This window comes from Pseudoliparis swirei, chromosome 20 (assembly GCF_029220125.1).
Source record: "Pseudoliparis swirei isolate HS2019 ecotype Mariana Trench chromosome 20, NWPU_hadal_v1, whole genome shotgun sequence".
Taxonomy (NCBI): Eukaryota; Metazoa; Chordata; class Actinopteri; order Perciformes; family Liparidae; genus Pseudoliparis; species Pseudoliparis swirei.
This window is the reverse complement of record NC_079407.1, coordinates 22259961-22282340: the sequence shown is the minus strand read 5'-3', so window position 1 is coordinate 22282340 and position 22380 is coordinate 22259961. Positions and strand designations below refer to the sequence as shown.

General features: G+C 43.5%; 1 protein-coding gene across 7 annotated transcripts in view; it reads left to right on the top strand.

Moving 5' to 3' along the window:
• Nucleotides 1-22380, top strand: part of si:cabz01090165.1 (uncharacterized protein LOC100333421 homolog) — a 349850-nt gene that overhangs the window by 293083 nt on the left and 34387 nt on the right. For all 7 annotated transcript variants that reach the window (XM_056440460.1, XM_056440458.1, XM_056440453.1 and 4 more), the window contains 3 exons: nt 7188-7371; nt 8514-8718; nt 8802-9092. In XM_056440460.1, coding sequence (XP_056296435.1) covers nt 7188-7371; nt 8514-8718; nt 8802-8923 — 511 coding nt within the window. In that variant the 3' untranslated portion in view covers nt 8924-9092. The remainder of the gene's footprint in view (nt 1-7187; nt 7372-8513; nt 8719-8801; nt 9093-22380) is intronic.

Below are 22380 nucleotides of genomic sequence, written 5' to 3'. Positions count from 1 at the left end.
CACCCAGCAGACACACCGCGCTGCGTGGGGCGCGAGTGCAGCACAATGATTTGCCGATGGCGCTGAGTGTGTGACTCACATGTCTCAGGTCGTCCCCGGTTACGCTCCGGGTGTGTTCGGGTCACAAGGCTCCAGGCTGACCACGTCATCGGGGTCCAAATCAAGTCCCAAATCTTTTGACTTTGGTGAGTCGAGGCTAAAGTCAAAAGATCTGAGTCCAGTTCACACCTCTGGGTGTTGGTGTCTCCCTGATGAGTCCAACATTCTGCTTTGGTTCCTTGCTTTGGTTCCTTGCCTCGGTTCCTTACTTTGGTTCCTTGCCTCGGTTCCTTGCTTTGGTTCCTTGCTTCGGTTCCTTGCTTTGGTTCCTTGCTTTGGTTCCTTGCTTTGGTTCCTTGGTTTGGTTCCTTGCCTTGGTTCCTTGCTTTGGTTCCTTGCTTTGGTTCCTTGCTTTGGTTCCTTGGTTTGGTTCCTTGCCTTGGTTCCTTGCTTCGGTTCCTTGCTTTGGTTCCTTGCTTTGGTTCCTTGCTTTGGTTCCTTGCTTTGGTTCCTTGCTTCGGTTCCTTGGTTTGGTTCCTTGCCTTGGTTCCTTGCTTTGGTTCCTTGCTTTGGTTCCTTGGTTTGGTTCCTTGCTTCGGTTCCTTGGTTTGGTTCCTTGCCTTGGTTCCTTGATTTGGTTACTTGCTTTGGTTCCTTGCTTTGGTTCCTTGCTTTGGTTCCTTGGTTTGGTTTCTTGCCTTGGTTCCTTGCTTCGGTTCCTTGCTTTGGTTCCTTGCTTTCGTTCCTTGGTTTGGTTCCTTGCCTTGGTTCCTTGCTTCAGTTCCTTGCTTTGGTTCCTTGCTTTGGTTCCTTGCTTCGGTTCCTTGCTTTGGTTCCTTGCATTGGTTCCTTGCTTTGGTTCCTTGCTTTGGTTCCTTGCTTCGGTTCCTTGGTTTGGTTCCTTGCCTTGGTTCCTTGCTTCGGTTCCTTGCTTTGGTTCCTTGCTTCGGTTCCTTGCCTTGGTTCCTTGCTTTGGTTCCTTGCTTTGGTTCCTTGCCTTGGTTCCTTGGTTTGGTTCCTTGCTTTGGTTCCTTGCTTTGGTTCCTTGGTTTGGTTCCTTGGTTTGGTTCCTTGCTTTGGTTCCTTGATTTGGTTCCTTGCTTTGGTTCCTTGGTTTGGTTCCTTGATTTGGTTACTTGCTTTGGTTCCTTGCTTTGGTTCCTTGGTTTGGTTCCTTGCCTTGGTTCCTTGCTTCGGTTCCTTGCTTTGGTTCCTTGCTTTGGTTCCATGCTTCGGTTCCTTGCTTTGGTTCCTTGGTTTGGTTCCTTACTTTGGTTCCTTGCTTCGGTTCCTTGCTTTGGTTCCTTGCTTCGGTTCCTTGGTTTGGTTCCTTGCGTTGGTTCCTTGCTTCGGTTCCTTGCTTTGGTTCCTTGTTTCGGTTCCTTGGTTTGGTTCCTTGCCTTGGTTCCTTGATTTGGTTACTTGCTTTGGTTCCTTGCTTTGGTTCCTTGGTTTGGTTCCTTGGTTTGGTTCCTTGCTTCGGTTCCTTGGTTTGGTTCCTTGCTTTGGTTCCTTGCTTCGGTTCCTTGGTTTGGTTCCTTGCCTTGGTTCCTTGATTTTGTTACTTGCTTTGGTTCCTTGCTTTGGTTCCTTGGTTTGGTTCCTTGCTTCGGTTCCTTGGTTTGGTTCCTTGCTTTGGTTCCTTGCTTCGGTTCCTTGGTTTGGTTCCTTGCCTTGGTTCCTTGATTTTGTTACTTGCTTTGGTTCCTTGCTTTGGTTCCTTGGTTTGGTTCCTTGCTTCGGTTCCTTGGTTTGGTTCCTTGCTTTGGTTCCTTGCTTCGGTTCCTTGGTTTGGTTCCTTGCGTTGGTTCCTTGCTTCGGTTCCTTGCTTTGGTTCCTTGTTTCGGTTCCTTGGTTTGGTTCCTTGCCTTGGTTCCTTGATTTGGTTACTTGCTTTGGTTCCTTGCTTTGGTTCCTTGGTTTGGTTCCTTGGTTTGGTTCCTTGCTTCGGTTCCTTGGTTTGGTTCCTTGCTTTGGTTCCTTGCTTCGGTTCCTTGGTTTGGTTCCTTGCCTTGGTTCCTTGATTTTGTTACTTGCTTTGGTTCCTTGCTTTGGTTCCTTGGTTTGGTTCCTTGCTTCGGTTCCTTGGTTTGGTTCCTTGCTTTGGTTCCTTGCTTCGGTTCCTTGGTTTGGTTCCTTGCCTTGGTTCCTTGATTTTGTTACTTGCTTTGGTTCCTTGCTTTGGTTCCTTGGTTTGGTTCCTTGCTTCGGTTCCTTGGTTTGGTTCCATGCTTTGGTTCAGCCCGGTATACCCGGTAAGTCCCCAGTGGAGGAGCTCACGACTTAGTCGGCGTAGTGAGTAAAAGGCTCCTTAACCTTTTAATAGTCACAATAAATGCTGCTAAATGCTCATTAATCGAGTATTGGCTCGTTTCTGCCCTCAAAAGCTACTCTTCCTCTTACATCAGAACAAGTCCTTCTGTCCAGCTTTATTTGTGTGTGTGTGTGTGTGTGTGTGCACGCGTGTGTGCGTGTTTGTGTGTGTGTGTGCACGCGTGTGTGTGTGTTTGTGATCTTGGCGTTTCAGAGTGGGGCCTAGTTCACAGCGCCCATGTTTCTTGGGTCAGTTATTATTCCATCGATAACATCTCCCAGAATACTCTCCTATCTTTGTTCTTGTTTTCTCGTTCTTTGCGTGGTTCTTCTTACGAGCTGTTCCCTCGTCTTTTTTCCCCGTCACTATCTCAGCTCAAATCAGTTCAGGAATCGGGGCCGACTCGTGGTCGTCTTAAAACCCGCGAGTCCCGTTCTGTAGCCGTGAGAGGGCGGGGAAAGAGCTCCAAGACGACTTTAACATTTGTAAATCTGCCCGGCAACAGTACAGTACACCGTGCGCACGTTAGCAGAGCAGCTGTGGAAACAATAGGCGTGTGTGTGTGTTTCTGCTCAGCAGTGTTTACGAGTACACTTCTGCATGTCCCCGCCCTAATATGAAGGACCGCCCTCAAGAATTTAGATTGGTTCTGCTCTTTTTTTTTACTGTCGTCACCCAGTTTTAGCAACAACACCAGAGAGAGTGTCTTCAAGCCCATTTTAAGCAAAGAGTTTAGAGTCTGTGCAAATGAAAAATGGTAAATGTACTGTACATGTATATCTGTTTTCTAGTCTTCTGAGCACTCAAAGCTCTTTAACACTTCACGTCATCATTCACATCCATTCACACACTGATGGGAGGAGCTACCATGCAAGGTGCCACCTGCCCATCAGCACTAACTAACACGCATAGGAGCAATGGGGGGGTTAAGAGTCTCTGATTGAAGACGAGCCCGCTTGACCTCTGAGCCACAGACGCTGCGTTCATGGCAAAGGAGGAAGGTGTCACCCGGAGCAACAGTGTTGGCTCATTGGTGGCTTTCAATGGAGCTCTGTGGCCAAGAGGTAGAAGACATATCAGCAGGGTTCGTACGGTCATGGAAAACCTGGAAAAGTCATGGAATTTTAAAATGGTCATTTCCAGGCCTGGAAAAGTCATGGAAAAAACTACAATTATAAAAGTTTTGGAAAAGTCATGGAAATTTGTTATCACATGTTCATTGACGCAGAGTTTGAAATAATTAATGTTTTTTTAAAGAAAGACGCTCAAAATATAAGCCGGCGTACGCCCTCAATACGCAACATTTTTTACATTTTTCATGCTTATATCGAGATTTCTGTTTGGTCATGGAAATTTGGTTTAAAGTCATGGAAAAGTCCTGGAAATCCATTGGTCAAAATGTGTAAGAACCCTGTATCAGGCTTTGATACACACAGACAATACTTGCTCGTAGAATCATTCGTTGTTGGTTTGGGTCTTTTTATGAATTTTTTAAAAATTAAAATAAAAAGTGTATTTAATATCACCAGATTTGTCCTTTATCCTTCTCTTCTATCCACCTTTTCGTTTTGCCAGAAACGAAGAAGAGCTGCGCAGACACATGTAGTCTTTCCTCCCATTCCACTCTGAAAGCGCATACCTGTCATGTTAGTCTGCCATCTGCTGCTTGTGCAAATATAACATCATAAGGCTGTGGACATTCAAAATGTGTGGTAGTACAATATATCCTCATCCAAACCACGACAAAGACTCATTTTGCTTGAGTTTTTACAGTATTATTCTTTTCACATAGTACGATTTCTTAACTCTAATGACCTGATTTATTCCAAACATAACATTGGAATGAAACACAATTATTTAGTTGTGTGAGAAGTGATGTGTGTAAGTCAAAGATGTGAAGTAATTGTTCGTGACATATTTTAATCAGGCGTATTTTTACATCGGTGCTCCTGCTGCCGCAGCACAGCGTGAGCTACTTGGGTTACTTTTGATATGTTATCCACAAAAAAATCATCTTTTTATTCCTGTATCAGATACGTTATGAAGTTATGAAGTCATGGGTCATGGGCCTTCCATGAATATGGATTCTTGTTCCCAGCGCTGAGAAATGTGTCGTAGGCTGTGTGAACCGGTTAGGACGGACAGCAAAGAGACCAAAGTGGAACTGGAACGGCAAAAATGGGGGTGCTGCCCAGGTCAATATTTGTGTATCATTAGTTCGGTACCGACTCCCATCGTCTCTCGTTTCTCTCGATTCTGTCCGTGTTGCGTCTCATCTCTCAGCTGTGCCGCTTGTGTATTTTCTCATCTTCTCCGTCTCCCCGTGTCACACCTGCTTCCCGTCACTTCCCTTCAGCGTCTCCTTCCTTCGTCTGCCTTCTCTTTGCCCATATTCCCTCTCTCCGCCGCCGTCTCCCTCGCCTCCCTTCTCTCTTAAATCCCACTCCACCTTGTAACATTCGCGTCTTGGATTTTCAAGTTGAAATTCCGACAGCGTCCTCCATTGCCTTGTCTCCTCTCCTCTGAGTGTATATTCCCTCCACTTCAATTGTATACCTCGAATTCAATCTTCTTCTTTTTTTAAGATTTATTTTTTATTAACAAACATTTTTTGACAGGATATTTGTCGTGAAATAGCCAGCATTTACAGTTTGTTATGCTGAAAATATTATTTTACAAAAAGAAAATACACAAATGTATAACCTTGTAGAAAACACCACACAAGGATGATGTTTTTTTTTTACATAAGATGAAAACAAGGAGAGAAAAAAAAACAAGACAAAACAAAACAAAAACATTACACAAACTTTTCCCCATCCCACCCCTCCCCTTGTATGGCTCTCAGTTTCCTTTCATTTATACATCTACACAGTCTCTACACAGTTTACCTACACCCATCCGTACACATTTATATCTACGTCATAAACCAATACAGCACTCACAACATATAACATATGTATATGTTGTGAATTCAATCTTTGACTGAACTTTTGTGTTGGATCTGTACTTCTGTTCGTCGCCAGGACAACTAGAACAGAAGTCATTGCAAGAAGCAAAGCAGCAACATCAATACAACAATCTATTCATGTGGGTCTTGACCGGATGGAGACGGACCGAGACAGAACCATGAGGGGCCGGTCTTCTCTTTGCAGCGACACGTTTAGTTTTACGCTTCACTTGGACTGAGAATGATGCACATTTAGATTAAAAAGTCCCCAAGTTTGACTGAATAAAGCTTCCCAGAAGTGTTTAACAGAGGAGCCCAGTGTGGTTGCCACAGGACTTTCACCCAGGATACTGTGCCATGTGACCCAAGTTCTTATTTTCTTTTGCCTAAACGTAACTAAGTAGTTTGTTTTCTTTCAATTTGAGAAAATGTAACAGAGAGAGCACTTTACGGAAAGTCAAGGAGACGGGGTTGACGCAGAGCGCCATCTTCAGGGCGATGGATTTGTCATTTAAAAACACATCACATCGCAAGTTGGGATTTTGCTCTGTTGAAAGGCATCTTTCATTCTATTGGCTGCGTTTGATTCCGGTAACTGGAGACCTCTGACTTGTCTTGGACTCGCATTAAAAGACTTCTAGATGACTCAAGCATTTATATTTGGCAGGCGTCCAATGTGTAACTCTCCATGAGGCTGAGTTGTCGGAGCATGGCTCTGAGTCCGCCGGGGAAAAGTTTGGATATTTTCGGATACTTTTGAACACATGGAATAAACCATCCAGCAAAATTATTTCAGAGAGAGACTTCATTCGTGTCAGAATTCCTTGGTGGCTTTTGTCACTGGTCAGCATCTGATACCGATGCATGAAGCACCCTGGAGCCTGCAGGAGGTGCACTGAGAATCCAATGTAAACCCAGGCATGGCCGTTTGAGACGCATCTGAGAACTACATCAGTTGATGTAGTTTGAAGGGTGGCAGAGTCCATATAGTGAGGAGGATGGGGTGGATGGATTGATGGGTCATGACGCTGACCCGAGAGAAAATACTTAGTTAGGTTTAGGAATAGATTGTAAACTACTTAATTAGGTTTTCGAAAATGGTTGAGATTAAATTAAGGACAGAAGTGGCATTACTAAAGTTACATGAGAAATAAATCAACGTTTTTCATTTCGGTTAAAGTTAGTTTTTTCTTTGAATCTTTCCTCCCTCCCGCCCTCCAAATGTGGGCTTTTGCAGTCTGGTTCACAATCTAATTTTGTGAGACATTTAAGCAATTAAAGCTAATTATTTATCTTCGTAGCAGCCTGCATAGTTTCTCATTATTAATGGCATGGCTAAGCAGTACCGTAAAAAGTTCCTGCCCAACCGAGTTGGGAATGAGAACAGGTTGGGTGTACATCGACAGAGATAAACGACATCTGGAGAAGAAGATGAAGTATTCTTGCTATTGCTATTGTTTTGCTCACTAATATGGACAAAACCGAGCTCCAAATAATTCCGTCTCGACAACCGTAACCTGTCCTCTAAAGCAGTGGTTCTCAAATGGGGGTCCGTGTACCCCTGGGGTACGTGAGATTTGTTTTTAAATATATTTAAAATGAACATCCATTAGAAAAGCCTTTGAAAATAGTTATTCAATAAATATTCAATGATATGTAAGTTCATAACCTGAATTGTATATATTATATATGATAGGCAAAATGCTGCATATTACATCTTTTTTTCAACCCAAAATGCTTTGCACTGGTCAGGGGGTACTTGCCTGAAAAAAGTATTTCACAGGGGGGTACATCACTGAAAAAAGGTTGAGAGCCATCGCTCTAAAGGATGAACAAGTCAGGATATGGGAGAATAAAATGTGGTTGTTCCGTGTTTCTCTCGTTCAGGATGATCCCAGCCGACCACAAGTACTTCCTGCTGAGTGACCTGGCGTCGTCGCGGGACTACGACCTGTGCGTGCTGGCCGTCTACGATGACGGCATCACCGCCCTGAGGGGCACCAAGATGGTGGGCTGCGTGTCCTTCTCCACGGAGATGGAGTACGGCCGCTGTCACGCGATACGGGACCAGGTCAGTGCATTGCTCCTCCGTCTGGCGACTTCGGGACCTGCAGGGATTCTGATGAACACTCTATTCCACAGATCCCACAGTTACTTCGTAATCGAGTTTTAATTCATTTGATGATGGGGGCAGTGTTCATTTATGGCTTATCGGTTTATTTTGTACACATTGCTGAGTAGAAATGAGCATGCAACCGTTTGTAAATACCAGCCAAGTATGCTAGTATCCATTAATATATGAGTATTTATTAAAAATTTTGCATTTGTTTCCAGAAATAGAAACCAAAAGAAGTTTGTAATTCTACGTTGTCACGTCCCGGGCTGTCCCTAGTGCCGGCTAGAGTGGGGGAGGGCAAGGGAGGAGTTAAAACAGGCAACATTTAAAGGTTTAAAAAAGAAGGGGAATGTTTATTCATTCAAACAAATCAAAAAAAGTCCATGACTCAACTAAAAGCGTCCCGGGGGAGAAAAGGGTTCTTTAAACAAAAAAGTTATCGTATCAAAGTCCATGTGACAAAGTCCTCCTCTTGTTAGTCCACTTGGGTCGTGACCTCGTCCTGGATGACCTTTCACACCTGGCTTGTCCAGCTCCTTCCCTCCATGTGCTCTCCCCTCTGTCTCTTATCAAGCTTCCCAGCCCTGCCTCAGTTAGATGCCCTAAGCACCTGTAGCTGCAGGTTAATGATGGGGCAGTCTGGGAGGTGTAGTTTCAGCCAGAGTGGCCATTTTGTTATGTGACATTTTGGAAATTGTCCCAATTTTCCCTTTCAGTTCCCCAAAAACATTAGTTATTTCCTTTCCTTCTATTTGTGGAGCTACACATAATTTAGTCTCAGTGAATGTAAATTGAACGTGTCCGTGAGCGTTAGGCCGAGGTGACAAGCCAACAGCTAAATCTGAGATCTGGAGGCGTTTCACCAATTATTTGTTCAAAGTGTGTTTCCTTCGTCACGGATGGACTTCAATAGCTCTCAATAGCTTTCAATGAAAGTAACCAGTGTTTGTTTTAGTTGAATGTTTAAGACTGTATTCATTTTGTGGCTGTTATGATGTGGATGAATCGTCTGAGTGAAAACGCGAGGTCAGCAAAAAGTGCCTGCACCGGAGCTGCACACTGGGCTAACTATCTTTTTTCTGGACCTTCTCCCCAAGTTCCTGGGAGGTACCATGATCATCATCATCGGGGGGATCATCGTCGCCTCGGTCCTCGTCTTCATCTTCATCCTCCTGATGAAGTACAAGCTGCACAGTAACCACTACAAGCAGAAAGCGGCCGCGCGTCACGCCACCGTCTGCTCCCAGACCAACGGAGGGGGCACCAACGTCCTGCCTCCGTCCTCCACCTGTGCAGGGCAGGGTAGGTGGAGGACAAATGGAGGGGGGGATATGTGACTCGTCTTTGTCTCCTGCTCCTAATAATCCGTCTCGTTGTCTCGCTAGGCGGAGGTGCTCATAAAAACTCCCAACCGTCGTCGTCAGCGGAGGGGATGGGAGCTTCTCTTCGGGGGACGACTGTCGTCGACTTGAATCCCGCCCACGACGATGACGCCATCTCCCAATAACACACAACAGACTGTCAGTCAAACCCACAACTCAACAATCTCTGAGCCCAAACCAATACCACACCTCCCGCCAACCTTCTTTCTTTTTTTTCTCTTTTTTTTGTTGTTGTTGCTGGTGCCTGGAGCCAAACTCCACTTAACGCCCGGCCGGGAGCGACTCCTGTCATTGGTGAGTAGCGGCTGTCGGGCGAGTATACGAGGTGAGGGAGGCGGGAGGGGACGACTCGTGACGGGGAAAAGTAGTTTCCATATCCGACACTTGCAGGCGGGGTCGGGTGTTGGGGTCTGGACCGCTGGCGTTCTCACAGATACGTCGTTTTGGCATGTTTTCTTTTCTTTTTGCTGCTGCTGCTGTAATGAATTCAGTTTAAAAAATGGTACACATCAGACAGAGAGATGGGGGAGGAGTGAGAGTGAGAGAGAGAGAGAGAGCGAGAGAGAGATTGAAGTTCGTTTGAAATTGAAATCTGCAACAGACCCTGAGACAGGAAGTGACAGAGAGGGCAGCCAGTGGGCTGCTCCAGTCAACCATGCGGACCAAGTTCATTCAGCCTGCACAGCTGAGCACCACCGCTACACTCTTCTATAACACATTTTAATAAACTCACCTAGGTAAGACACACACACACACACGCACACACACACGCACACACACACACACACCTGGGTGTTGCAGGTACACAACGCTGCTTCCTCAGATTGAATGGAATCTGCATTCACCATGCATTAAATTGCTCTGTGCAAAGAGCCTACACAACACACACACACACACACACACACACTCACATAGAAGTTTATGTTATATCACCAGTGTACAAATGAATTCCTATTTTTTCTTCTCTATAAGGACACTTTACCTTTAATTATAGCAATTATAGCACTCCAACGGACATCAAGGAGCTGAAGGAGCGATGCGTGTGTCCGTCGGTTCTCAGTCAACTCGTATCTACGTCGTAGATATTTGCCTTTGAAGCCAGAGTTACTCAAGAAGTCCGTCTTCGTTATTGATTTATTAATAGCGCAGCGCTCGAATGTGGATGTACTGGTGCCAGAAGTATGCATTTTAAAGTGTTCTTTCAACGCCTTGCTCAACATGTGCACACAGGAGGCTCCCGTCTCCTGAAACGATCCCAGAGGTTTATGCCACGGCTCGACATTTTAATTGTTTCAACCTCATTTCGGAGACATTGTGTTTTTTAGTTTGGATCTTACACTACCCACGAGACCCCGTTTCGCCACCGTTGTGAAGACGTTAGTTGCAGACGTAAAACAGAGCTTGAGTGTTTTCAAAACACCGCGTTTCCCATTCCTCAAAAAAACAAACTCGAATTTGAAAGTGAATTGGTTCACGTTCCGACGGCATTCATCAGTCATTTATTACTTTTCATTCTAGGCCATCGCTCTGCTGCTGTGAGATTTCCCATCATGAAACCATTAACGGCCCAAGAAGAGCAGATATTTCATCTCATTTACGCCGAGGGCGAGTTGAATATTCACCTATTGAACAAATATTACATTTTTATTTAATCATGTTGCGATAATATCTTATTGTGTGTTTTTCAACATTATTAACAGAACACCACGACATCATGGTCATCATTCACTATGTTTTTACAAACATGACACCACTCATCTTATTGATTAGTTCATTCATCTTAATTATTTTATTTTTTTATTTTCCCTTGCCTGAAAACCAATTCAATTCTGCATACATGCATACGCTCATACAAATACATCTGCCCTAATCTATGCATTTTGTTTCTTTAAATTTAAAAAAAGCTCACACACACATCATTTTTCAATACTCTGACTTTATGAAGTTTTGTTCACCGTGTTGTCATCCTCTGGGTGTTATGTCTATATATTGTCTTCTGTCTTATAATAAAAACTAAATAAAATGAAAGAACGAAAAAATATATAATTTTTTTTCCAAATTACCGTACTGATTCCAACTTAAGTGTTCTTTGAAAGTAGGTGGAAAAAAAGGTTGTGTCAGGTGTTTATTTTTGTAACTCATCTCATTCGGTTATATTACAAATAAAAACACTTGCCAAAAAATTATCCTGTTAAATTATTTTTTATTCTTCGAATGTCATCAACACAATTTAGATTAGACTTTTAAAATTGGATCTATAGAGTTGTTTTACTCGGGGCTTCCATACCGATCTATCTTTAAGTTGAACTTTAACTTTATTAACTAAATCATTTCTTTGTCTTTACGCACATATTATGGTTCATGATAGCATCCTTGACTCCTGCTTACGTCTTCCGATGTGGCAATACGACCACACAACATGGTTCAGCTAAACTAACTGCTGAAGTCTGGATAATCCCTCCACAATATAAATGTTTTTTAAGGTTATTACCAAATTCCAAATCCCCTGTTCATCTCAGAGGAAAGCCTGAGCGCCGCTCTGCTCGGAGTGTGTTTTATTCCCCACCACGGACGCACATGTGTTCTCCATTACTTGCTTTTGCCGCTTCCTCCCAATACAAACGAGCGCCGTCTCCCCTCTCACACAGTGCGTTTACATGATGGTATAATTCGAATCTTGCTTTAGTCGGACGATGCTATCTTTTGGGGGATCTGCTGTTATCCCAATATACATGGCAGTGAGTAATTCGAATCATTGGCCGAAAGCATGTCATATCCGATACGATAGGTGGCGCTGTTTTCATTACAACTCGTGGTGATACAGCCATTTCCGCTTGACCTCTTCACCACCACCAACAACAACAACAACAACAACATCAACATTTCGAGAAAGATGGCGAGCAGAGAGCAAGGCGAAGCTACATCCCTCTACTATTCTTGCATGATGATAATAGTGACATTATCGTCTCTTTCGACTCTTTCGACTTCCGGGTCACGACATGGGAGGGAGGGAGGGCGGCGGGATCTCAAGCATGCGCAAAGACGCAAAGTCCAGTTCCTAATCCAATTCACCGTTACATGCCGCGATAGTCGAATTATCAACCGGATCGGATCGAGTTATCCAGGGGTGTTAATCGGATCGTAGTCGGACCGCACATAGTCGAACAAAGGTGTTTACATGAAACGGATAATTCGATTTCAGTCCGACTAAGCCAGTTATTCGAATGCATGTAAACACGGTCACTGTCTCTCTCTCTCCCTCTAGACCTTTGTTTGATTTTAATGATCTGTTTTGTTTGTGTTGCCTTCTCTTCTCTTCTCCTCTCCTCTTCTCCATCTCAGTTCAAGGTTGTTTTGTTTGTCTGTTATCCTCCGCCTGGGCTTTCCCCTTCAACTTGTGATATTTCTGTCACCGATGTCGCTCTGAAACTGCGACGAAAGGGAATGAAAACAAATTGCTAGGTGTCAATCAAAGCTCTGGACGGTGTTCTGCCCCGCCCCTCTCCTTCCACCCAATTGCTGAGCGTTTTTTTCTCTTCATCTCATTGCATTGTGTGTAGTTCAGTGGAAGGGCTGTCGGCTCCCTTCCCCTTTTAACTGGACAGGCAGGACGAGTCCTTTGTGCATGAGAGGAACATGAGGGAAGGCGCTCTTCTCTGTATCACGAGGCTCTGAGTGTAATGTTGACTTCAGCTTCCTGTTTTTAAAATGGCGTTTGACACTTGGGTGTCTTTCCACCTGTTGTTGATCCGTGATCTCTCTGGGCCCCTGGTCTGGATCAACCGGGCTCACGCACCTGCAAAGTCTGGCTCGCATTGAGGTCAGATCTCTAAAGATCTGTCATCAATGTGATGGATACAATCAGTGGTTGAATGCAGCTGAGGTTTACACTGTTATACAGAGAAGAGTATCACGGTTTTTATTGGTGCACACAAGTGTCTTCCATTCTTCAGGGTGAGGCCCGGCCCAAAATAACAAACAGAACAATCTGTGTAAGTCACTTAACTTACCTAGACCACAAAAGGAACAAAGAAAGTACAGATGTCTGACCTATCTTCGGAGCAGAAAACAGGGTTAAACAAAATGGCTCCTCCCCCCTACCGACACGCTAATTAACCCCACCACCCACGAAACTGTGCTGCGCCGCATGGCCCGGTTGGAAGCTGGAGAGAGAGAGCCCGGTTCCCTCCTGAATAGCCGTCCAATTACCTGAAACAAGAAAAGCACAACACATAAAACACAGCGCCCCCCTCAGGCAGGGAGGTGAACAACACTAAGAATCCCCTTGACTCTCTGAGTCCTAACAAGGATCAGAAATGATAACAGGAGGGACACGGAGGTTCACTTGGTCTTAATACAACGTACCATATCTGTTACCATGTCTGTCCCAATGAACCGTGAATGAAAGAATCAAAGTCGTGTTCACTGCAGCAACTCTACGCACAAAGACTGTGAAGACTCAGACTCAAAGTCAAACTCGGAGGCATGCTGCACTTTTGGGTTTGTGTGTACGCATCGTTTATGAATGAGACCGCTGGGCTTATTATTCCGTAACACATTCAGGGCTGAATCTCTCAAAAGACCCACAATGCAACACTCACCTTGTAAGGCATTCTCTCCATGCAGAGAACAACATCTGCTCTGTACATGGAAATAACGTCAAATATAATATGACTTTTGCTTTTTTTTTATGAAGCGATGTCTCGAGGAAAGATTCGTATAATATAATGGTAGTAACCAGAAGCTGCAGACAGATCTGTCACACACCAGTGGGTAGGATTGGTTTGTGTACCTCCAAATTGGATACATCTTTTCCCACCAGCCCCACTGCTTCCTTTTCCCCCACTAGATATGAGGTATTGTTGGACGTAATTATTGAATCACAAGAAGCCGCCAATATTATATATCAGACATGTATTTCTGAATCGAGTAGGTCGGGGGGAAAAACTGGACTTTTCTCATAAACTTATATCTAATATCTTTTATTTTATATCAAATTTATTAAACCAGGAAATGCCTCATTGAGATTAAATAAAGAGAGTCCTGGCCAAGACAGCAGCAGTAGCACATTACACAAAGTTTCAGACAACATAAAACAGTGACAGACAATATAAAAAAAATTAAAATTAAAAATGTATTAACAATTTAAAAAAATTGAAATAACAAACATTTTAGAAAAATAACAACAAATATATCTAATATATAATACCTAATTCATTACAAGAATATTGGCAGTCTTCTCCCGCCATGTTCCATATTCTTCTTCTTCTCTTGAGTTTCATGGCGGTTGAAATCCATAAGTGTCGCGTTGTTAGAGCGTCGTGCTGACTGTCCCTCGGCCCATCTCATCCTCCATCACCACGGCCTGTGTAAGAAGGTGCCAGATTAAATGTTTCTGAATGATGTTCATGTGTGAAGAGTAGAAGAAGAAGAAGAAGAAGATCCCAGAAAGAGACTCACACCTCCACCTCATTCCTCTCTTTCCTCCTCTTCTTCTCATTTCCCTCTCCAGTTGCTGCCTTCTCCCTTTCTCTTTTAGCGACCCGTCACGATTTTCTCATTAAATTACAAGATTTAAAATGTGACTCTTTATTATTTTATCTCCATTTTTATCTTAATTTTTTTCCTCCAGTCATCCATCCATCATCCACCTCTCCGTTATCACACTGTAATATTACATGCTCCTTTTATCTACTCATCATGCTGTCCCCCCTTTCCTCTCTGTAATAACACACCTCCCACCTAAAAACAAACTGTTTGTCATGCATGTTTGCACACACACACAGACACTCGCCAAGCACACACACACACACACCCACACACCCCACACACCAACCCTGTATCACAAAAATTACGTTCCCCCAGACCTAAAATGCAATTTGCAGTTACGTTTGACTCAAACGTATTTCTCTCCAAATTACGTTAGAATGAAACGTATTTCTCTCCAGATTACGTTTGTATTTGACGTATTATAATTACAAATACGTCTCTGATGAACGTATCTTTGCCGTTTGTTATCTCTCTTTTCTACAATGCTGTTATGAATTGTAAAAAGCGTCCTCTAGTCTTATTTATTATTTTGTTATATATGTTGTTTCGCCTGCGTATTCTGACAGCAATAAGCGTTGTAACGGATCATATGAATTGGCGTGAAGACTTACTGCTGGTGACTCTCCTTTATTTTCTTTTTTAGGTGACAATACATTAATTAAAACTCGGCCACTATCACCACCTCATCACCACCGAAACAGAGTTAGTCCCATACGGGTCAAATCAACTATTAAACTTGTTATAAAATGCGCATCTGTCCGTAATCTATACCATAAAGTTCACATTTTAACCTAAAGAAAGTGCGCTTCCTTTTAACCTTTCAAAATAAAGTCCGATTTATCTGTTAAGCGGAAGTAGTATAAAACGTCTATATTTATTCAAACAATACAATATAAAAGTCATACATACATCAAAATCAATAAGGAAAATGCTAAATAGTCAAACAACTCAAAACAATAAACCCTTCATGGCGTTATTTACAGGTGTGTTTACTTCTCATCAAACAAAAAGAGCAGGTACCCGGAAAAATCTGGGAAATAATAATTTGGGAATTGTTAATAAAACATGATTTACCCTTCAACTTCCACTGATATGCATGCAAACTAATACATCGCTTCACACACACACACACACACACACACACTGACAGAAACACATAGACACTCACATACGTACACACACACACAGGCAGAGACACACACATATTCACACACACACACTCTCATACGCACACACTCTTACACACGCACACACACACACAGACAGACACACACTCACACAGACAGACACACACACACACAAAATGACAGACACACACACACACAGACACACACACTCACACAGACACACACTCAGACACACACATACAGACACTCACATACATACAAACACAGGCAGAATCACACACACACGCACACACACACACACACAAATACAGATGCACACACATGCATACTCTGCAGACTGACCCTTGACCTCCCAATTGTCTCTCAGATATAAACCTACTGCTTTATATTTAATATATTATATTGACCTAAATGTAATACTTTGAGGTTGTGGGGGGAATCCCCTCCAAAACATTCACAAGAGAAAATTGTCACCGTGCCAATAACCCTTATACGATCCTTAAAACCAGTCTTTTAGTTAATTTTTCAGACTTTCAATCAACTTAAAGATCTGGATTCTTTTCAGATTCAAAGAAGGGCCTCTGAATATGAATACCCTACGGCAGGGCTATTCAACTTCAGTAGCAAGTGGGCCAAATAAGAAAATCACAGGGGGTGTGAGGGCCGCACAGAATATTGATGAGTTGTTGGCGGGGGGGGGGCTAGTGAGAGTCGCGCGCAGAAGGATTGTTGACGGAAGTAGTGAAGTCCAGAGTTAAACTCAAGCGGGCTTCAACTAGCGGCCCGCGGGCCGCTAGTTGAAGAGGCCTGCCCTACGGCGTTGGACCGATAGCTCTGAGTTAAGGGCCCCAAAAACAGGTCCAAAGGGTCAAATTGGGCCTTATTCTCTTAAATTTGCATATTTTTGACAAGTGCAAAATGGCCATAATCTCCTAAATATTAGTCACAAATCCCAAATTGAACACAGACACTCAGGACAGGGCCTACAATGAGGTGATGGGGTGAAATTTCCTCCAACACCACAAGAGTTAATTGGCTGTCTGAAATCCAGGACTTGAAAAGGGTGTGTGGTTTAACAAATCTGAGACCCTGTTGTGAGCTTGGGCTGATTTTAGCTTGTTTTCTTGAAAACATGTCAGAGCTTAGCTTTCTTTTGCAGGTTGTAGCCACTCCCAAATGGGGTCCAACCATGTAGGCTGGCAACATATAGCACTTAGCATCCCTGCTTGGGAAGGGTTTAAAAACCCGGAAAAAACAAAATTCCTTCCTTCAATGGTTAACAACTCCTTACATGTTTGTACTATATGAACAATTTCAATTGTATTCTACCCCATTTGGGAGTGGCTACAACCTGGAAAAGAAAGCTAAGCTCTGACATGTTTACCCAATTTGACCCTTTGGACCTGTTTTTGGGGCCCTTAACTCAGAGCTATCGGTCCAAAACTGTAGGGTATTCATATTCAGAGGCCCCTCTATGGATCTGAAAAGAATCCAGATCTTTAAGTTGATTGAAAGTATGAACATTTACTAAAAGTCTGGTTTTAAGGATCGTACAAGGGTTATTGGCACGGTGACAATTTTCTCTTTTGAAAGTTTTGGAGGGGATTCCCCTCATGACCTCAAAGTCTTATATTTAGGTAAATATAATATATTAAATATAAAGCAGTAGGGTTATATCTGAGAGACAATTGGGAGGTCAAGGGTCAGTCTGCAGAGTATGCGTGTGTGTGCATGTGTAAATGTGTGTGTGTGTCTCTGCCTGTGTGTGTCTCTGTGTGTGTGTGTGTGTGTGTCTGTCATTCTGTGTGCGTGTGTGAGTGTGTGTCTGTCTGTGTGTGTGTGCGTGTGAGAGTGTGTGTGAGTATGTGTGTGTCTCTGCCTGTGTGTGTGTGTACGTATGTGAGTGTCTATGTGTTTCTGTCAGTGTGTGTGTGTGTGTGTGTGTGTGTGTGTGAAGCGATGTATTAGTTTGCATGCATATCAGTGGAAGTTGTAGGGTAAATCATGTTTTATTAACAATTCTCTAATTATTTCCCCAATTTTTCCGGGTACCTGCACTTTTTGTTTGATGAGAAGTAAACACCTGTAAATAACGCCATGAAGGGTTTATTGTTTTGAGTTGTTTGACTGTTTAGCATTTTCCTTATTGATTTTGATGTATGTATGACTTTTATATTGTATTGTTTGAATAAATATAGACGTTTTATACTACTTCCGCTTAACAGATAAATCGGACTTTTATTTTGAAAGGTTAAAAGGAAGCGCACTTTTTTTTAGGTTAAAATGCGAACTTTATGGTATAGATTACGGACAGATGCGCATTTTATAACAAGTTTAATAGTTGATTTGACCCGTATGGGACTAACTCTGTTACGGTGGTGATGAGGTGGTGATAGTGGCGAGTTTTAATTCATGTATTGTCACCTAAAAAAGAAAATAAAGGAGAGTCACCAGCAGTAAGTCTTCACGCCAATTCATATGATCCGTTACAACGCTTATTGCTGTCAGAATACGCAGGCGAAACAACATATATAACAAAATAATAAATAAGACTAGAGGACGCTTTTTACAATTCATAACAGCATTGTAGAAAAGAGAGATAACAAACGGCAAAGATACGTTCATCAGAGACGTATTTGTAATTATAATACGTCAAATACAAACGTAATCTGGAGAGAAATACGTTTCATTCTAACGTAATTTGGAGAGAAATACGTTTGAGTCAAACGTAACTGCAAATTGCATTTTAGGTCTGGGGGAACGTAATTTTTGTGATACAGGGTTGCAACCACACACAGCTACTACAGAACACAATTTTTTTCTTCTGATGGAAGCAATCTCAGCAGCCCCCGCTGGCCCTTTGACCATTTGTTTGTGTTTCAATATCTACCATACGCACGCACACACACACACACACACACGCACACACACACAAACCTTGGCAATCTCAATGTGCCTGCTTTCTCTCCAGCCATATGAAGTGAGATAGTGTCAGTTGAGTGTCAGCCTGACTTACCGCCCCTCAAAATTCCATCAGTATCTTTTCCCAGTAGACACACACACACACACACACACACACACACACACACACTGAAAGTAGGTAGGGCTAGTGGTCCCAAAAAACCGAATAAACAGCATCTTACTGTTATCTCTATTGTGCAGTGATGTCAGTTTCACTTCTTATTGTTACTCTATTGTTTATATATGTTTATATTTTTACGACACCATTGTGTGTGTTTTTCTTCTGTTGTAATATTTGACCAAACTCTGGCACAAGTATTTCTTTTGGGACATTTTAAATTCAATCCCGTCTCGTGTTAAAGTCCAAGTCGTTATGGAGAGAGTTTTTGACTTTAGGGGCCACGAGGCCGGCGGCGTGCAGGTGGGAGGAGGGAACAGGTGCACGGTGCACGGTCCACGCCCATATTACTCATTAATATGTGTAGAACACTGGACACAGCTGGAGTTGGGGCCCTATTCATAACTATGGAAGTTGCTGAGTCACTTCCTGATGTGATAGGACTCGGATCTTCCTGCGATGGTGTCAGGGCGTCAGTGTTAATGAAGCGAGGAAAATAACTAGACAGTCTTGCTATTTGGGAATTTGACAACTTTTGGCTGTCGCCATATTGGTTTGTTCCAACATTGTATTGAAGAACACTTGAAACTAGAGATTGAGACCATAAACTCATGTTTACAATGTTTACTGAGGGAATAAATTTAATACATTTTTGGGTGAACTATTCCTTCCAGTCCAAAGTGCATCATTTCCTAACATAACACCTGTTGGGTTGATTATAAAGTGATACAGCCACGTAGCGCCACCAGCAGGTCACACATTTATCCAGTTAGTCATTTCCCCCGTCGACATGATGGACCGACACATTGTGTGTTGGCCGTGGAGCGAGACAGGAGAGGAGCGATGGACGTGGTGCATTTCTAATTTTTGAGGCATATAATGTTTGCCTTTTTAAATGTTAGCACAGAGCTTTCACAAACCACATCCGGACACTGTCACCGTCATGTGTAGGCGTTGCAGAAAGAAAGAATAACTGAATATATTAAAAGACATTCAAGAGCATAATCTCTTTCAGATTGTCTCTAAATCATAAAGACAACTAGGTAGATTAATATTATCCCTGCTTCAGAACAGACATAAGTGCTCTGCTTTATTTACTGTAATGAGATTGCATTAATGGAGGTAGGATGCCCGTAGCTTGGTATTAGCGTGTGCTGGGCTAGAAGCCTTGTTATACAGAAACCGTGATGAATGCAGGATGTCAGTAATACATTAGAGCGCTGCGGTAAACAAAGATCAGAGTATGCAGGTGCTAACCCGAGACATGGTTATGTATAGAACACTTAAAATATCATGTCGAGGCCTAATGTCTTTAAACCTGATTTTCCAACAAATTGTGGAGATGTAAAGGTTCCCCGGCACTCCCAGAAACCACAACACCTCCTGGCTCCCTCCAATGCAATGTCTCCATGTGCCACAGAGAAAGGTGGGGAAAGGAAGGAGAGACAAAGGCAGATGGAGGCTGAAAGCATCACGGGGCGAGAAGCCACGAGAAGCCACGAAAAAGTCACGAGAAGCCCCAAGAATCCACGAGAAGCTACGAAAAAGTCACGCGAAGCCCCGAGAAGCCACGAAAAAGTCGCGAGAAGACACGAGAAGCTCCGAGAAGTCACGAGAATACACGAGAAGCTCCGAGAAGCCACGAGAAGCCCCGAGAAGCCACGAAAAAGTCACGAGAAGACACGAGAAGCCAGGAGAAGCCACGAAAAAGTCACGAGAAGCCACGAAAAAGTCACGAGAAGCCCCGAGAAAGTCACGAGAAGCCACGAGAAGCCCCGAGAAGACACGAAAAAGTCACGAGAAGCCCCAAGAAGCCACGAGAAGCCCCAAGAAGCCACGAGAAGCTACGAAAAAGTCACGCGAAGCCCCGAGAAGCCAGGAGAAGCCACGAAAAAGTCACGAGAAGCCACGAGAAGCCACGAGAAGACACGAGAAGCTCCGAGAAGTCACGAGAAGACACGAGAAGCTCCGAGAAGCCACGAGAAGCCCCGAGAAGCCACGAAAAAGTCACGAGAAGACACGAGAAGCCAGGAGAAGCCACGAAAAAGTCACGAGAAGCCACGAAAAAGTCACGAGAAGCCACGAGAAGCCCCGAGAAGCCACGAAAAAGTCACGAGAAGCCCCGAGAAGCCCCGAGAAGCCCCGAAAAAGCCACGAGAAGCCACGAAAAAGTCACGAGAAGCCACGAAAAAGTCACGAAGCCACGAAAAAGTCACGAAGCCCGAAGCCGAAAAGTCACGAGAAGCCCCGAAAAAGTCACGAGAAGCCCCAAGAAGACACGAGAAGCTCCGAGAAGCCACGAGAAGCCCCGAGAAGCCACGAAAAAGTCACGAGAAGACACGAGAAGCTCCGATAAGCCCCAAGACGCCACGAGAAGCCTCGAGAAGCCCAGAGGGCCTCATTCGGTGTTTCGTTATTATCTGAAGCCCGAAACAGGAACTAAACTGATAGCGACTGCCACCCAGCTCCTACTGAGGGCAGCTGACTGCGGCCCCACGCGGAGCCACAGTGACACCTGGTGGTGGCACCGTGCAGTGGTTTTCACGTCTACCCTTGTGTACCATGTATGGAAATGGTTAACGGTCCCCGTCTGCGTGACAACAATCATAAATCAGGTCCAGAACCTCCCTTTCCATAAAAAACACCTCTAATTGATGGGTTACCCAGTATTACAATCTGTATTCATACTCATGACATCTATTGCTTCTATTGCTTCTGTCCATCGGCTCCCTGTGAATACATCTTGTGAATGCACATTAGAAAAAGTGAAATTACAACTCCGGCTCGACTGTTTCCAGATATCTATTTTAACAGGGAGGCATTTGAATACAATGTGCAGAATAACGTTGCCAGTGGCTTCTCAAAAACCCGAAGCCTAAAATAAAACAAAGTCAAATTCGCTTTAATCTCCATCTGAAAGAGTGTATGTGAAGAGGGAGTGGGGGGGGGAGAGAGAGAGATATAGAGAGACAGAGGGAGATGGAGAGAGACAAAGAGAGAGAGACAGATGAGCTGGTCGTGGGTTTGGAGTTGGTGAAGGAGAGAGACAGAGAGAGAGAGAGACAGATGGGAGGATTATGGACTCATATTTAGTTAGTGAGAAACAAGCAGAGAGAGAAGAGTACATATGAGTCACTGAGCCCCGAGACACAGTTATTGACGAGCGGGGATGGAGGGATGAAGAGCGAAGTTGAGAAAATGAAAACTGAGGAGGAGGTGGAGGAGGGATGGAGGAGAGGGATTAGGAGGAGATTGGATGTGAGGAAGATGAGGAGAAGTCTGCAGATTGAAAGTTGAAGCCCAAATGTAGGGCTCACCGAGTGTCTGCGTCCATCTGTCCTCTGTTCACCTCCACTCGTTTATCTCTCAACAACTTTAAAGGAATCTTAAAAAATGTAATTTAGTTGCATGGGCTGGCCTTAGCTCGGTGTGTAGAGGCTCCGTCTGCGCTGTGGGGCAGAGAAAGGAGGAACACACCATGTTTATGGTTTTTAGTTTATTTTTAATGTGTGGCTTTAATTAAAGAGAATTTATGAGTTGTCTTTATTAACCCCTTCCCCCATCCCTTCCTTCCCCTTGCTATTTTTTTATGTACATATGCGTATATAATTAGCTACAATGACAATATTACGTCGTCATTACACGTCGCGCTCTTCAGCAGCATATTTGGAGTCTTTGATTGCAATATATTGTAGTGAGATCTATATTTTGCTTCTCCATTGTCAAAAGAAAATATGAATTCAATTAAATACATTTCTGTTTATATTTTATAGCCCAATATCACAAATTATCCTCAGAGGGCTTTACAATCCGTACACATACGACA